At 39.9% G+C, this 17225-nt stretch overlaps 1 protein-coding gene across 3 annotated transcripts in view; it reads left to right on the top strand.

Moving 5' to 3' along the window:
* The first annotated feature begins 7470 nt into the window (after nucleotides 1-7470).
* Nucleotides 7471-17225, top strand: part of LARP1 (La ribonucleoprotein 1, translational regulator) — a 96348-nt gene continuing 86593 nt past the window's right edge. For 2 of the 3 annotated variants that reach the window (XM_087709413.1, XM_087709412.1), the window contains exon 1: nucleotides 7471-8179. In XM_087709413.1, coding sequence (XP_087565539.1) covers nucleotides 7687-8179 — 493 coding nt within the window. In that variant the 5' untranslated portion in view covers nucleotides 7471-7686. Of the gene's footprint in view, nucleotides 8180-9751; nucleotides 9975-17225 lie in introns of those variants that run through there. The other variant, XM_087709414.1, reaches the window with a different exon arrangement.

Raw genomic sequence — 17225 nt, 5'->3', positions numbered from 1 at the left:
TCGATATTGCATTAATACATTTTGTATAATAATAAAATGATGAGACTTTATAGAAACTTTACAGTAGAAAATTATCTTTCTCCTAATTTAACCAACCCATCATAAATGCATGATAGTAAAATCAAATAATTTTGCTCATCATTTGTTCCTACAACCCTGCGTTATTATATTGCTTAAACTTATTTTTTATTTGTTGGTGGAATGTCTAAGAGGGCTTTTCGGTGGGGTTATGGCTAGTTTGGTTGCTTTTTTTGGCCCTATTCCTTTTCTAATATTACGCGTTCAGAAAGAAAGGTAGAATCAAGTATTGAAGAACCTCAATGTGAATAAAAGTAGTGGGATGCGTATTTTGCAGTTTAGATCCGATAAATAATTTTGTTACATTAATTTATTTTTTTAAACTATTAAATTAAAGTTCACCACATAAACAAGGTTCTTGGATCATTTCACATTCAGTGTTCGAGTTGTTCTTTTACAGATCTTTATTGTCTTTTGTTAAATATTCCTAAATGTTTAATGGGTCATTCTGTCCTGTTGAATATGCCTTTAAAATGTCCTGGATATATATATATTTTCTTTTGCTGACCATTTCTTTTGGAACCTCTCTTATTTTTATAAAATAAATCTATATAATTTAATAAGTATATTCAGTTCCAGTTTAGAATGAACTGCATTGGAGAGATGTATAAAATTAACCTCTGCACAACGATTATGTTTATATTTTATATAGATTATATTTTATGAATATGATAAATATAATATTTTATAAAGATTATATTTATATTATATGAATGTATTCTTTGCATTCATTTCCCCCCCTTAAATTTTAAGGGAGAAAAAGGAAGAATAAAATAGAATAACAGAGTTGGAAGGGACCTTGCAGGTCTCCTAATCCAACCCCCTGCTTAGGCAGGAAACCCTACACCATTTCAGACAAATGGTTATCTAATGATTCCAATCCTTTCTTAAAAACTTCCAGTGTTGGGGCATTTACAACTTCTGGAGGCATGTTGTTCCACTGATTAATTGTTCTAACTGTCAGGAAATTTCTCCTTAGTTCTAGGTTGTTTCTCTCCTTGATTAGTTTCTACCCATTGCTTCTTGTCCTGCCCTCAGGTGCTTTGGAGAATAGCTTCACTCCCTCTTCTTTGTGGCAACCCGAGATATTGGAACACTGCTATCATGTCTCTCCTGGTCCTTCTTTTCATTAAAGTAGAAATCCCCAATTCCAGCAATTGTGCTTCATATGTTTTAGCCTCCAGTCCCTAATCATCTTTGTTGCTCTTCTCTGCACTCTTTCTAGAGTCTCCACATCATTTTTTACATTGTGGTGACCAAAACTGGATTCAGTATTCCAAGTGTGGCCTTACCAAAGCATTACAAAGTGGTATTTTTTGGCAGCTGCAGCACACTGCTGGCTCATATTTAAATGATTGTCCACTAGGATTCCAATATCCCTCTCACAATCATTACTATTTAGTGAGGTACCACATATACTGTTTTTCTTGTCTAAATGTAGAACCATACTTTTTTCACCATTGAATTTTATTTTGTTAGATAGTGCTCAATGTTCAAGTCTGTCAAGATCCTTCTGTATCTTGAGCCTATCTTCCGGAGTGTTAGCTACAGTGGGGCAAAAAAGTATTTAGTCAGCCACCAATTGTGCAAGTTCTCCCACTTAAAAAGATGAGAGAGGCCTGTAATTGACATCATAGGTGCTTCAGTGCACACATACATGCACATGTGCTCCTGTTAGGGCACTCAGTGCTGAAAAGGTTTGCCATCACTGCTCTAGAGAGAGTGCGGAGAAGACTAACAAAAATGATTAAGAGACTGGAGAATAAAACATACAAAGAACAGTGGTAGGAATAAAAAGAAGGATAAGGGCTGACATGATAGTTTTCTAATATCTCAGGGGCTGCTACAAAGAAGAGGGGGGGGCAACATATTCTCCAAAGCTGAAGGCAGAACAAGAAGCAATGGATGGAAACTAATTAAGGAGAGAATCAACATAGAAAGAGAAAATATTCTGACAGTCAGAACAATTAATCAGTGGAACACTTTCTCTTGAGAAGTTGTGGGTGCTCCATTATTGGAGTTGTTTAAGAAGAGATTGCACAATTATTTGACTGAAATTGTATGGTGTTTCCTGCTTGAGCAGGAGATTGGACTAGAAGATCTCCAGGGTCACTTCCTACTTCGTTAGTCCTATATATTCTCTCTCTCTCTCTCTCTCTCTCCCTCCCTCCCTCCCTCCCTCCCCCTCTCTCTCTCTCTGTGTATACAATTTTCTTTGTGATTTCATTCTACTTTTTGGCGTAAAGCCACCTTCAATGGTGGGGAAATATTTTTCTTAAAAATCACAGAAGGGCAACATGATTCAATTCATCTTAGTAGGTTGTCTATCTTGTTGGACTATTCAGTGATTATCATTGTGGAAGTAGGTCCTTTAAATGATTCCTCTGATATTATAAAATGAGATAGTAGGTTGCAAAACCATTTTAAGTGACTTTCCCTATCATGCTAATTAAGGATTATGACTTGATTTAGGTCAGCTTGTACTCAGTTGTTGCCTTTCATTGTCATATGTGTCTTTGTGTGTGTGTACACAATATGCAAACCACATGCAGTTTTTATGAAAGCAGCCTATACTTGTTTTAAATAAACAAATAGTCTTGCATTTTTGTAAATGTTAAAAGTTTCCATATGTTACCATTTAACATTTGCTTTATTTCAGATATAAGTAATTAGAGCACAATGTAAAAAACAGTATCACAATGAATAACTCTTTGTATTGGCAGTACACCAGAAGGAAGCATTTGAAGTGCCAGATAATTATTTTACCTCAGGAAACAGAGATTTGATGGCTGTTTTCCCTGAAGATGGGTTCTATGGGACATAATTATTCAACATATAACTGATGGATCTTTTTTTGTAGTAAGATGTAACATCTTATGTACATGACAGGTAACTATAGATGGACCTAAGGAACTGAGCCCAGGGGGTATACAATAATTTATAGTTTTTATTCATCATCATTTGATGGACGTCTTCAGTAACACACAAGTTTTATCCTCATCAAGTTTCAACAGATGAACTAGTTCTGTCAAAATCTGACTAAATGTTACTTGTCAAGAAAAAGAAACATGATTTCTCTGGACATCCCTTGCTCCAAATTGTGAATTCAGTGGATTTTATATTAGGGCTGCTACAAATGTTCCTTGTCCAACCATTGTCAAAACGCATGTTCACATGCTTTATTATTTATTTATTTATTTATTTATTTATTTATTTATTTATTTATTTATTTATTTATTTATTTATTTATTTATTATTTATTTATTTAGCCACCTATTCGCCCATGGCGACTCAAGGCGGCTTGCAAAATATTAAACTACATTTAAAACAATAAAACTAATAAAAAGAATCAAATAAATTAATATAGTATAATATAATAACCCCCCCCCCCCCCGGGGCAGATCACACGAGGCCATTTAATGGATTCCATCCTGCTCTGGGTTCCTCAGGCCCGTTGGCAGATCCAGGTCTTCAGTGCCTTCTGAAAGAGTATTAGAGTGGGGGCCGTTCTAATCTCTGGAGAATGTTTTTTATGTCTTATGGGAGGGACCAATCATTTCCAAGCCTTACTTCTAAGTCACCCTTTTTGTCTTAACTGTTCTTGTCTTCTGGCAGCTCTGTGCATGCGCACACTGGGAACAGGCTCACACTGTTCTTCTGCCTCGCTGATGTCAGACTCTGGAGGCTCTGGAGGTAGCACATAAGTACCAGATGGCCCTGGCCTCCTCTCTGATGCAGAGCCCTCGTCTGATCCTTCCCCAGACTCTAAGACTGGCCCATGTTCCTTCCCAACCTCCTCACTGTCTGACTCTGCTGCTAGCTCTGCAGGCCGTGGGCGGACCACAACAGCCACTCCATCCAAGACCAAAGGTGGCAATTCTCCCTGAGAAGAACGAACCCCAAACCCAGAGCCACTCGGTCTTGTCAGGGTTTAGTTTCAACCTGTTGCTCCCCTTCCAATCCCTAACAGCCTCCAAGCATTGTGAGAGTGAGGACATGGCGTCACTCACCACGGGCCAAGACATACAGCTGAGTATCATCAGCATATTGGTGATACCTCAGTCCATGGTGATGGATGATCTCACCCAGCAGCTTCATAAAAATGTTGAACATGAGCAAAGAGAATACCAAGCCCTGTGGAACCCTGCAAAGCAGTGGATGAGGGCTGGATCTCTCTTCTCCTATCAACACTGAGTGAGAGTGGCTGCAGAGGAAGGAAGTGAACCAGGATAGCAGAAGGCCTCCCACTCCCATCCCCCGAAAGCCCCCCAGGAGAATAATAAGGTTGATGGTATCGAAAGCTGCATATTTTGTAATGATGTAATTAACAGGTCCCAACTCTATATTTCCTGGCTTTTTAGCCCAATGAGAGGTCAAAATATTCAACTTCAATTGAAGAAGCCCAAGTCCCTACTAGATTTGTCCATACATACTGGGTCTATCAGTCATAACATTAGAATATCTCCGCCTCCTCCTTCACAATTGTTGTTTAAGGTGGATGGTGAAACTCAGCCAGTGGCAAAATTTAGCTGATCTTTGCTGATCTCAAAAGCTAAATTCATCAAAGAAGAAAAATAAAACCACACATGATTTTTAAAATTAGAGGAAGTCACAATTTAGAATTTAAAAATATTCAGGACTCAAATTGTTATCTACTAAGGGATCTAATTAATTTGAACTGGAGTGGACCATTCCAGTTCACATTCTAGTTCCTATAATCCCTGAGGTTTACACCTATGATTTATGGAGGTTATAGGGCATCTACTTAATTGCCTACCTCTAGTTTACATTTATTTTTAAACATATTTGCATGGCAACACTTAGGATAAAACCTGGGATTGCATATTTATTTTTCATACAAAGCAGCCTTGAAACCTAGAATGTTGAATGATAGGAATTTTCACTTTTTTGTTTTTGTTTATGTCACTATATCTCAGTTGGATGCCATTCAAGCATTTAGAACTACTATTCTTGTACTTCCCAGTAGCATATGAGAGATAGGATGTAGCACATAAATCTAAGGAACAGTATACAGATAACAGTATTTATATTTGTGGTTAATTTTGTTATTTTGTTTTAACTGGTTATTTTATTATATACTGCCCAAAGTCATATTTGTGAGATAGATGGTTATATAACTTGGGGAAGGGGAGAGGGAGTTGGGGAACCTGATTTACATATTGTTGTCTTGAGGAGTACATTCGGCCAGTTGAGTATGTACTTAGAAAATGGCATGGCATACAGCTGTTACATACTGTACTATGTACTGTACTGTACTATTATGCAACAATGGGATTAACAATCTCTGACAATGTATTTGTTTATGACTACACTTGCACCTTCATAGAGAGTGGTTTAACTCATCTTTAGCAGACTTCCCCCTTTATTTAATACTCTCTATTGATAGTTAGCTTCAAAACCACCGATGTCCACAGAAAGGTGTGTCCAAAATCTGCAAGATAGCTGGTGGCTACTATTGTTCTGAGAAAATAATCACAAGTAGAGGCTTAATGTTGCCTCAAGCTATGGCTGAATAATAGTGTATTCTTCTAGACAAGAGTTTTGATGTTCCTGAAATCTGTTGGACTCACTCTCTCAGATTAGGTGTCATGGCTCCATGTGCTTCTACCATCAGTGTGACCACTTTGATCCTTACTTTCCACATCCTCTCTAGTTCCTACTTCTCCAGCTTCTTACATTCTTGCTTCCTGATATTGCTGTAACTATATCTATCACCACCACTGTCTTCTGGTCCTTGGCTGTTACCACTTTGCCTGGTTGATTGGCCAGTACCTGCCTGTCTATCTTGAAGTCTCAGAGGACTGTATTTATTATTTTCCATGACTTCCTGCAGACTCTTCCGTCTATACTTGGAAAGTCTACTCCATACAGTTCAGTGTTGGCTGCAACTCAAGTTTTTCTTCCAGGTCTTTTCGAGTCCATAATCTTTAGTTGGTCTACTTAAAACAGTGAGAGTAGCTGCTTTTTCACTACCATATGTTGAGATATTGGGTAACTAGCTATTTCTCAGTGAGTATGGATGTAGGTCTGCTGGCCATCCATAGGTCCCTCATATATCTCCTCTTATTAGGTCCACTGTTGTTGTAGCATTCCATCAATTCTACATTCATTTGTTGTATCCATGTATGGTTTGTTGCAGTAGCTCAGTTATTAGATTGTTCTAAATCCCTAAATCTGTTGCAACTCTTGTTAATCTGGGTGATGGCATGACTCTTCTAGTTCATGTGATTCTTGTAGACACTTTTAAGGTAGACACTTTTAAGCGTTAGGGGGTCTTTACCCAAGAATCACTAATGATAAGGATTCCAGCCAGGATTTGAAGCCTGGTTCCCCTCACCAAAGGCTGGTGCTCTAATCAGTATGCTTATTCGGTCACATACATATCAAAAAGTAATTGCTACCAACAGATTAGAGTCCTGTAGGATGTGAAGCCATGGAAAGTGCTCAGAAAAATGGTAATCCAAGAACTGTCCTCCTGAGAATCTTATATACAGATCAGAAAGCCACAGTAGGGATGGAAGATGGTGAAACAGGCAGGCTCCAGGTTGGAAAAGGAGTGAGACAAGGCTTTATCTAAAGGCAATGCAGCACAGGAGTTAAAATGTTGGATTACAAGCTGGGAAAGCCAGCTTCCAACAATGAACTGTGAATGTTACTGAGTTTGTGCCAATCACAATTTCTCACTTTAAGTTACTTTACTGATGAAGAATCGACACCTACTTGATACCATTCAAACAAACAACCCGAGATTAAATTAATGAAGGGAGATGGAGATAACTCACCCCTATAGCACGTCTGTCCATTAAGAGCCTTACATTAAATTTCCGGGAAGAAGGAAGTTACCCTTTAACAATAACAACACATTCAGTAGGCCTTACTTTCAAGTTAATACAGGTTTATTCAGTTGCACATTTATCCTGCTCTCGGTTATTGAGGGGTGGGGGAACCCCATTAGTTATAGTTCAGAATTGAGGGCAAATTAGTTCTTCCGGAGACAACCTTCCGAGCGGTGAAACTGGAAAGCGGGGTACCTCCGGGAGAAAACCGCGCTTCACCCAAGGCCCTTCGGCGTGAAAGTTCGGCGCTCTCCCGAGCTCTGTCCCTTTAAGAAGCGTCTCTTCTCGCTAAATTGCATCAGGCACACGCGCGGCTTCCGTGCTCGAGCCGGTGGCCTTTTCCTCCCCACCTCCCTCCCTTTGCGAGGCGCGCTCGCTGCCGAGACCAGCGTGCACGCTCTCTCGGCTTTTCTAAGGCGGAGCTGGCGGAGGGGCGCGCGCTCTCGCTGGCCAGTCGCGTGGTCTCCTTGCTTCTCCATATTGCTGCGGCGGCATCAAGAGGAGACGGGGGAGGGGGGACGTCGGGGTTGGGTTTCCAGGGTGGGGGGAGGAAGCCGGCGGCTCGACCCCCCCTCGCTTTGGGTGTAGACTTTACCTGAGCGGAGAATTAGCGAAGGAGAGAGGAAAAAAGAGGGACGCAGGGCTGGGCTCGGCGGTTCTGGAAAGGGGGAGTCGGCAAAGTTTGGGGCGGGCGCGTGTTGTCCGCGAGAGCCTGGAGGCGGGCGAACGAAGAGGCTCTACGGGGGTGCAGATGGCTACCCAGGTGGAAGCTCTACTGCCCGCCAACCCGCTCCTGCCTGCCGAGGAACACGGGCTGGTTATCAAGAAGCCTCAAGAGAAGGGCGAGCACCTCATGCACCAAGGAGAGAAGGCCAACGCCGATGAGGGCAAGGGGGGCGGCCCCGACAGCTGCAGCAAGGAAGAAGGCGGCTGCGGCGGCAACGTGGGAGACCATCTGCGCCGAAACGGGGCCCTGCTGAAGCCCCCCAGCATCAAGCAGCAGAAGGAGGACAGCAACCACCAGGAGAAGGAGAACCTGCTGCACCAAAGGAGCGGCGGCATTATAGAGTCAAACCGGCTGCCCGGAGAAGCTAGCAGCAGCAGCAGCAGCGGCGGCGAGGAAGGCGGCGAGCAGGGAGGAGTTGGCCGCAAGGAATTCATCGAGGCCCCTCCACCCAAGGTGAACCCTTGGACTAAAAACGCCTCGGCGGCGTTAGTCACTCTCAACGGACAGTCTCCTCCAGGTGGGTAGGTAGGATGAGTCCTTTGGTGCGGCCGAGGTTGGCAGGGCAGGCATGTGTGTCTGTGTGTTGGGGGGGGGTGTTGGTTGGTTGTGGGGGTGATGGGCTTATTCTGATACGGCAAGCGGGAGCCAGTCATTCGAGGTGGGGAGTCCTCCCTCTGCAATATGGTGACATGCTCTTCCCCCCCTTAACAGAACTCCACCCTGTCTTTGTCCATGTACGCCCACCCTGTGCTACTTCACCCGGCACCTCGGTGAGCCTATTGGCAAAAAAACTGATTCGGGAGGGAATGAAACGGGAAGGGACTAATGGAGGTCGGTGAAAGCATGCTACCGGGGGGGGCGGGCGTTCAAAACCAAGTGTGAAATAATATCCGTAGACCTCGGTGATTGCAAAATGCGCCCCGTGAACTGTTCCCCGCCCCCCAGCAAACCTCTTCTCCCTGTCCGCGTGCTTGGTGGGAATTTGCTTTTTTCCTTGTAAAGTTACAGCCGGGGGTGGGGTGAGTGGTTGGGTGTATTGGATTCTTCTACGTTCACTTCCCGGCTAACTGCCAGTATTGCGATATATCGAGATTCGTAAACGTTTTAACGAGCTGGAGCGGGAGACCCCCGCGTCGCTTCCTTTTCCTAAATAGGCCTAGTTGAATAGCGCGGTGCTGGGCGAAGGCTAAGAATATCTGGCGGTGAATGTGTAGCGCCGTCTAAAGTAGACGTGCCCGAGATCTTTGGCGTGAATGGAAGGAGAGCGAGGGGAAAAGAGGAAAAATTAAGGGGTGGTAACCGGAGCCATCCTTTATCCTAGGCACCCAGGACTTTTAAACCGCATGCTGATATATTTAAAAAAAAACCCGTCGGCGCTTTGATCTGCTTGAATTGGGGTGTATGCGTGGTGGGGAGAAGCGACCCCACATACACCCACAGTAGCTACCGAGAGCCAAGCCCCCTCCACCCTCCCTTGAAACGGAGGAGGAGGGCACCCGAAGCGCGTGTAGCCGATGAGGGCAGACCGAGCGCTGATTTAAGCGAGGCCGAGGCGGCGGTGGGTCATGCGGCTCAACCGGGGCGGGGCACTGGGGAAAGTGCTGCATTTCGAAGGTTCCACGGCGTTGTTGCGGCGTTTTGTAGGCCCCAACGCAAACGTGCCTCTGGCGACGGTTTGAGCGCTCCGTCGCCCAAACGCCTCGCCGCCCAATGGCTAGGCGTGTGTGTGTGTGTCGCCGATTCGGCGTTTCCTCCCTTTCCCAGCATTCCACTGCAGTAAAGGCAACGTGGTTTTTCTTTGGGTTACGAGCATGTGATTTTCCTGAACTCGCTCCGAAGCCTTGCTTTTTTCGGACTCCCCCTATCCGGCTGTGTCGTATTAGTCCGTCTTGTTTTTTTTTTTTTTTTTAGCTTTGTGCTCCTGGAGGAAAGCTGCTTTAAAGCCCCTTCGGATAGCTGTCGCGACTTGTAGCGATAACGAAGCCTACGCCTAGGACGGAAGGCAGGAAAACAGGCCTCTCTGCACCTGTATGTTCCTGTAATGTATTGCCATTTATTTATGAAAAGGGCGCTTCCCCTCACGCTTAACGTGGTGCACACCGATGGTGCAAGAAGGTCCCTAAAGTATGTGGGGCAAAGGTCTTTCAAATGTCCACGTGTGCTTATTCCTTTCTACTATAGTTTAAGTGCAGATGGGCTTTTCTGTTGTAGTAGAGGCAATGAGGCCTTCAGTTTCATCGCTGAAATCTGATCTAACGTTTATCCTGGGAGGAGACTGAAAAAGGAGAATCTCGTTCATTTCCTTAACTATGGTAAATTGACTTTGGGGATGACAACTTTGTCTCCCTTGTGTGATATAAATATATAGCATTAACAAAATTAAAAACAGTACTGCTTTGTTGGACAAAACTGGAAAACTATGTGGTATATTTTCTTTGCAAACATATGGTTTCAAGTGAAATAAAAGATTTAATATAACCATAAGTTGGTACTTATGAATTTGAAATCTGATCTTTTTGGCTTTTTGAGTAGCGAATAAAGAGCTATTTAGCAGACAAATAATTTGTCAAGCCCTCATGGTAGTTTAAATAGCTTATGAATATTGATTATTGTTTATTGATGAATGTATGTATATGTAATCTGATATGAATTATTCAGTTTCATTGAGGCTTAGATTGCACACCATCTGGTTTCTCTCCAAAATTGGGGAAAATACATTTACATTTTGTACTTAAGTTTTGATCTAATACAGTAAAACTGGAAGAAATGTGATAGTACTGAGGCAGTTTAATCTGTTTAGCATAACAAGAAAGACCCATATTCAGGTAGGCCATAAGCCATACAAACTAGATAATTCACTTTTAGTTCCACCAACCTCCTAGGGTTGCTGTTTGGGGAAATAAAATGGATATCTCCACAATAGATTTTTGTAGGATTTTGGAGGAAAGGCAAAATATCAAGCAAATAAAGTAGGCTGCCCTGTAACCTGTTTACATAAACACAGAGATAAAAGTTAACTTGGCTGTTGAGCAACTCATGTAAATGCTGTCTTTAATTGGAAATAATTTGTTTTGGCTTTATCTCTCCTTTATTTTTTTCTTAAGTCAGCCTAAATGCTCCCTCCCTGTGTTTCCCCAACAACCCTGTAAGATGAGTTAGCCTAAAGAGAGTAATGGCCCAAAGTCAGTAAATTGGCTTTCGTGCCTAAGAGAGGACTAGAATTCATGGTCTCCTGAATTTTAACTTCGCATCTGTTCCACAATAAATATTTAAGTTATTTGTGGGCATTTTTGTTGAAAAGTACATGTTGCTGATTGTGAGAGCATAGTGTTAAAATGAAGTGCAATACTATCTATAAACACTTTTTCTCTTAAATAAGAAATATGTTTCCTTTCTTTTTCTCTTATGACAGGTTGTTTGGAATTCTATAAGCAAAATCTGAAGAAATTTTGTCTCAAGATATTTTTTAGATTTGATTAGGCTTCAAACTTTTAAACTCGTAAAGGGTGATTCATAATGGAAACCTGTCCTGTCATCATTGCCACTGCCAGTTTATGTACCCATGGACAGTTATGTACCCTTGGATAGTTACGGCAATATACTTTCCATATTCCTTTCCTTCTTTGTCTGATACAGAGTACTCCCAGTACAGCTAATTTAACAATAGAGAGAAAAGAAACATGGGTGTGCTCATACATTCCCAGGTTGGATTAAGCAATTGCAGATTACCAGCATGGATTGAATTGATACAACTAACCAGAACTGTTTTTTTAAAGCATCCTGTGTTATGCTATTTATTTGCTAGAGATGAACATGGGAACATTCATATTTGTGTGATACTCAATACCAAAGGTGATTATTGTTTAAAAGTTTGTTGTTACGCTTCAAATGTGTGCATGTGTTATGAGAAAGCATACAATATTGAAATTTTACTTTATATGATGTTTATCAAAGTGGATTGTTGATAAAAGGACACACCCAATTGAATATCTATTATTGAGGTACACTGTTCTAATAAAATACTAGACTGAAAGTATTGGAAGTGGTGATAGAGATCTTCTAAATCCATTCTGTTACTGCAACATCTGACTAATGGCCATCAAGCCTTCATTTAAATACCTGCAGTGAAGGAACATTTCCTACCTCTGAGGCAGTTTGATTTTGTGGAAATTAAGAAATTAAAAGTAGATGTTTATTCAATGTCTTTCAGAAGAAATGAAGTCACCTAAGGGGAAATTTTATCTTGAGATCTGTTTGATCATCTATTCCTAATGCTTTCACTAACTGCATTAATACAAGCATGTATAAAAACAGCTTAATTTCTCACTATGTGACAGAAGTCTTTTCAATATGCATAAATTAAAGCAGTCTTTCATCAAGGCCCTGCTTAATTTCAACAACCTTGTTGCTTCATTCTCAAACTATGCCCTGGTTCATGTGTTATATACTAAATCTCGTAATTCTTTGACTAGGGGTATCAATACTGTATGGATTCAGCCAATTAAAGAAACCGTGACTAAATATAATGCATGTACTCAGCCTATCTCCTAGTAAAATAACACCAAATCGCTGTTAGATGGGGCAATAAAAAAACTTTGTATGCATGTTTTTTATATTTTCCTTTTGGTGCTGTATAATTTCCTCTTAAATCTAATGTCTCTATTATTACAAAATTAGAATACTAATGAATACTAGGAAAGAATGAGTTTTCCTAAAAGGCAGTGTGACAGAGTACTTATTTAGAAGTGGGTTAGAAACCAGATTCAGATTCCATTTAGTTTATTGTTCACTAACAGATGTTAAGTTTCATCTCTTCCTTGACCTAAAACAAACAAAATGTTAAAAAGTTCTATTTATGTAGTTACTTACCAAGCACATCTAGATTATATTAATGTAATCAAAATATATTTATAATCCCCAAGGCAAGTCACAACTTTTGAGCACCCCTAATGTTTGGAAATTGAAAGTTGAAAAATAAGACACATCCTAGAGGTGGCATGACTGTTACGAAAATAATACAGGTAGTCCTTAACTTACAACCACAATTGTACCTAAAATTTCCATTTGTTAAGTTGTGCCCCATTTTATGACTTTTTTGGCCATAGTTGTTAAGCGAATCACTGCAGTTGTTAAGTGTGATGTAATTGTTAATTTACTTGGCTTCCCCCATTGACTTGGCTTGTTAGAAGTCAGCCGGGAAGGTTAGTGGTGGTGATCACATGACTACAAGACACTGCAATTGTCATAAATGCACACCAGTTGTTAAGTAGCTGAAGTTTGGAAATGACTCTAAGTGTGAAAACAGGTCATGAGGTACTTTTCAGTGCAGTTGTAACTTTGAACAGTGGCTCAATGTATGGTTGTTAAATCAAGGACTACCTATATTGGAGCTGGAGGGTGGGAAGAGAAACCTTAGGGGATATCTGGTGTAACTAGAGAAAAGGCTGATATAAATATAATGAACATCTCGTTGTTGTTTATTTCCAAAGCATTGTATTTTTGCTGATCTCACAGCACAATATCCAATTCAGTCTTATAAGCTTGCAGTATCACAACACAGTTACAACTGATCAAAGTTACACAAATGGCTATTTGGCTATGAATTCCCATAGACTGAATAAGTAATATTAGGGTGCATAATTTATAGTGCAGATACTGAAAGATATGGATATCTTTGACAAGCCTACACTAGAATGTTGTTTGCCTTATGTTTCTTGAATAGAAATGTTAGATTAGAGCCTCCCTCATTAAGCAAATCGGGTAAGAAATTGAGGTAGTTAGATATTTTATTTTCCTGAGCTCAAAGATCACTGCGGATGGGGACTGCAGCCAAGAAATCAAAAGATGCTTGCTTTTGGGGAGCAAAGCTATGGCAACTCTAGACAGCATACTAAAAAGCAGAGACATCACCCTGCCAATAAAAGTGCGTATAGTCAAGGCTATGGTTTTCCCAGTTGCAATGTATGACTGTGTAAGTTGGACCATAAGGAGGGCTGAGTGCCAAAGAATTGAGGCCTTCGAACTATGGTGCTGGAGAAGACTCCTGTGAGTCCCTTGAACTGCAAGGCTATCAAACCAGTCCATCCTAAAGGAGATCAGCCCTGACTGCTCTTTAGAAGGCCAGATCCTGAAGATGAAACTCAAATATTTTGGCCACCTAATGGAGAAGGAAGGACTCACTGGAGTAGAGCCTAATGCTGGGAAAGATTGAGGGCAAGAGAAGAAGGGGAGGACAGAGAATTAGGTGGCTGGCTGGAGTCACCGAAGCAGTAGACGTGAGCTTAAATGGACTCCAGAGAATGGTAGTGGTCCGCCGGCGGCCTGTGGAGCTCCCAGCAGAGATGGGCAGCGAAGAGGTTGGGGAAGAACATGGGCCAGTCCTGGAGTCTGGGGAAGGCTTGGACGACAGCTCTGTGTCGGAGACAGGGCCATCTGGGAGTTATGTGCTGCCTGCGGAGCTTCCAGAGTTGGACAGCAGCGAGGCAGAGGAACAGGCTCTCCCTATTCACGCATGCGCAGAGCTGCCAGAAGGCAAGAGCAGTTAAAATAGAAGGAACGACTTGGGAGTAAGGTTTGGAGGTAATTGTCCCCCTCCCATAGGACATAAAGGAGGAGCAAAGGCACATGAGCCTTTGCAGGAAGCAACTTGATTCATGCTGGTCAGTTTACCTTCTGAAAATATTTGGACTCTTTGCTCCATGTGGCCTTGCCAAGCTAATTGCCACTTAAGTCTTTGGCAGCCTTTCCAAAGAAGATAAAGGTGGGTGCTTATCAGTCTTATCCTGAAGGACTTTGGTAGCCTGGTGTAGAACTCTTTACTACTATTTGAAACTCATTATGGGCTGTGGATGAATATAATTCACAGCCTTTGAAATAAAAAGAGGGTTTTTGGACAATTATGTGTGTTTTACTGTCAGGAAGCCTAGGTCAGAACAGGTAGTGGACAGGAAGGCCCGGAGGAATGTTGCCATGGGGTTGCGATGCGTGGGACACGACTTTGCAACTAACAACATTAAATAAATATGAAAAAAATACACAGATTTCTTCAATGCAGGTTAATTATGCAAATTGTTAAAATATCCTTATCTGCACTGTATTACAGGTAGTCCTTAACTGATGATGGTTCATTCAGTGACATTCAATTACTGAATTAATACATCACTTGGCAACAGAAATTCTGATCCCAATTGTTATAAATCAACAAATTTGGGGAAGTTAGGCCATGCTTTGTCAAGTTAAATCTTAAACATTACTGTTTCTGCAAAATAACTTGGTGTAATTTTATTTTACAAAAGGTACTGTGCAATATTTGGGATTCTGTTCTTGAAGGAACCATTAGTTTACCTGATAATATGTGCTACTATTCTATGCGTCTGTTATACTTGCTTAATTTTTAAGATTATCTCATTGTTCTAGTATTGTTTTTCATCTTACATTTCAAGAAGAATATTATGGTACAATTATCATTGAGAAGAAACTAGGCCTTTTTTAATGCTTATAAAGCTCCAGGTGCTGAATACCCTTTCTCTTCCTCAGTAGTTTTATAGGATAAAGTGCTCTTTCAGAAGATGTTAATAGTGTTTCAATTTGTCTGAATCTGTTTGCTAGGATTATGCAACAGAAAAATGAAAATTGAATAGTTGAGAGATCCTTGTTGCTCTCTGAACTTGATTAGACTAGCACTGTTAATGTTACCTAGTTTTTTGCAAGAAAAAAACCATTTGTTAGCTGCAAATATCCTCCTTTATTAGAAATGTAGTTGCTTCAATTTCTAACTCATACCTCAGTTTTGAAAGAAAGGTAACAATATCATAGCATTGTCATTTGCTGAATTCTGTATTAGAGGGCTGCAGAATATTCCAAGATTGGAACAAAATAAATGCTGAGGCATTTTGTTTCATGTTTAAATGATCCAGCATTCTGCTCTTGCCCTTTAAAAAAACCCCTCTAACCTATGAATAATAATATACTCAATAAAACAACAGGTTGCTAGTGATCGGAATGAATTGAAGGAAAGAAAGATAGAATTAAGAGTTAACCATATATTGCTGCCTGCCTGGTATGTAAAATTATTTCCATTTTTAAATTATTTCATTTAGGGAAAATTCATAGGTTGTAATGCATGGATTCTACTTTCATGATTTGAAGCAATTTTTAGCAAATTACCAAATGTGTAAAAATAAAAACCTATTGTGCTTGTGCATTAAAAAGCAGCTTTAGAAGTAATAGCCAGAAAAAGTAATTTTCACTGTTTGGTTACTGATTATGAGCTATTTGTATCTGTTGTTGCTGGGGTTAGCTGTTTATGCAGTAGGGATGTTTAAAACATTTAATTCCTTTTAAGGAGTCATATTTAGGCTAGTTTTTCTGCAAGCTAGGTGATAAATATCATTTAGCATGTACTAGTCCAGCTACTTAGAACAGAAAGTGGAAGAATTAGGTTATTCACATTGTTTTGATGATGGAACACTGAAAATATTTTGAATTGGGTTTTGCTGGAAGAGAACCCTTTTGGAATGTACTGATTGAGGGTATTGTTCCACGTTTGGAACTAATCATTTCCCCCTCCTCATACTTGTTAACTGCAATTTCATCTACTTTTGGTACAAAGGATGATGCTTCTGAAAAAATAGTTTTATATTATTATCTTTTTAATTCATCATTGTCTTAAGTAAACTGTTTTTGGCTTAAGGCCAGATATACTTCAAAGTTTGGAGTGATTCTCACAAGAGTTTTTTATATGTTGCTGTTTTTGCAAAGGCTTTTGAGGTATGTAAAAAACTGATAATACTTGTTTTACATTTTTCTTAGTTCTTGTTTTATTAAATATAAAAATACATATTTTAAATTATTGAGCAACATTTAGTCTTTTGGAATATATGAGTATGAGTATATAATAAATAAGTCCCATATTTTATATGTTTCCCTAATTGATCCATGAAATGCCATAACAATATTCTAATTTAAGCTTAATTTGTTTTAAATAAGTTGATTTTTTAATGCAATCAACAGAAAGAATAAAATTGCTTAATATTTGACACAAGTTCAGAATCAAACGTCATTCCCCTTCCATTTTCCCCTTAACTTTCAGATTAATTTTAGATATTTTCTTTGATCATTGCTTGTTCATGAAAAATTGAATAAAGTAATATTAAATGAAAAGTTTAATAGGATATTGTTTGGGTTTTTTGTATTTCCCCCCCAAATTATACAGAATTTATCTATTAACTTACACCCTATTTCTGTTGTATTCTTTATTTTGTTTTTAGAGTAAAACTGGCTTAACATTTGTATGCCAAGTTTACTATGCATATAAAAATGTGATTGCAGCTGGTATATTGAAGTTGTGATTCTTATAAAAGAAAAGGTTTTATGGACATTCCATGCTTTTCTGATTTTTTTGTTTACCACAACAGAATTAATTTTCTAACTTGGAATGTATAGTATATCTAATATAATTTAAGTTGAGAAATAGTAAATATCTATTTTTAAAATGATCAGTGCTTTTGATTAATGCATATTAAAAAAGCCAATATTTAGAATAAAAAGGGAAAGAAGCACTT

Source organism: Thamnophis sirtalis, unplaced genomic scaffold (genome assembly GCF_051295495.1).
Source record: "Thamnophis sirtalis isolate CommonGarterSnake01/CBP01778 unplaced genomic scaffold, rThaSir2_p1.2 scaffold_3, whole genome shotgun sequence".
NCBI lineage: Eukaryota > Metazoa > Chordata > Lepidosauria > Squamata > Natricidae > Thamnophis > Thamnophis sirtalis.
This window is presented reverse-complemented; position numbering and strand designations above follow the sequence as displayed.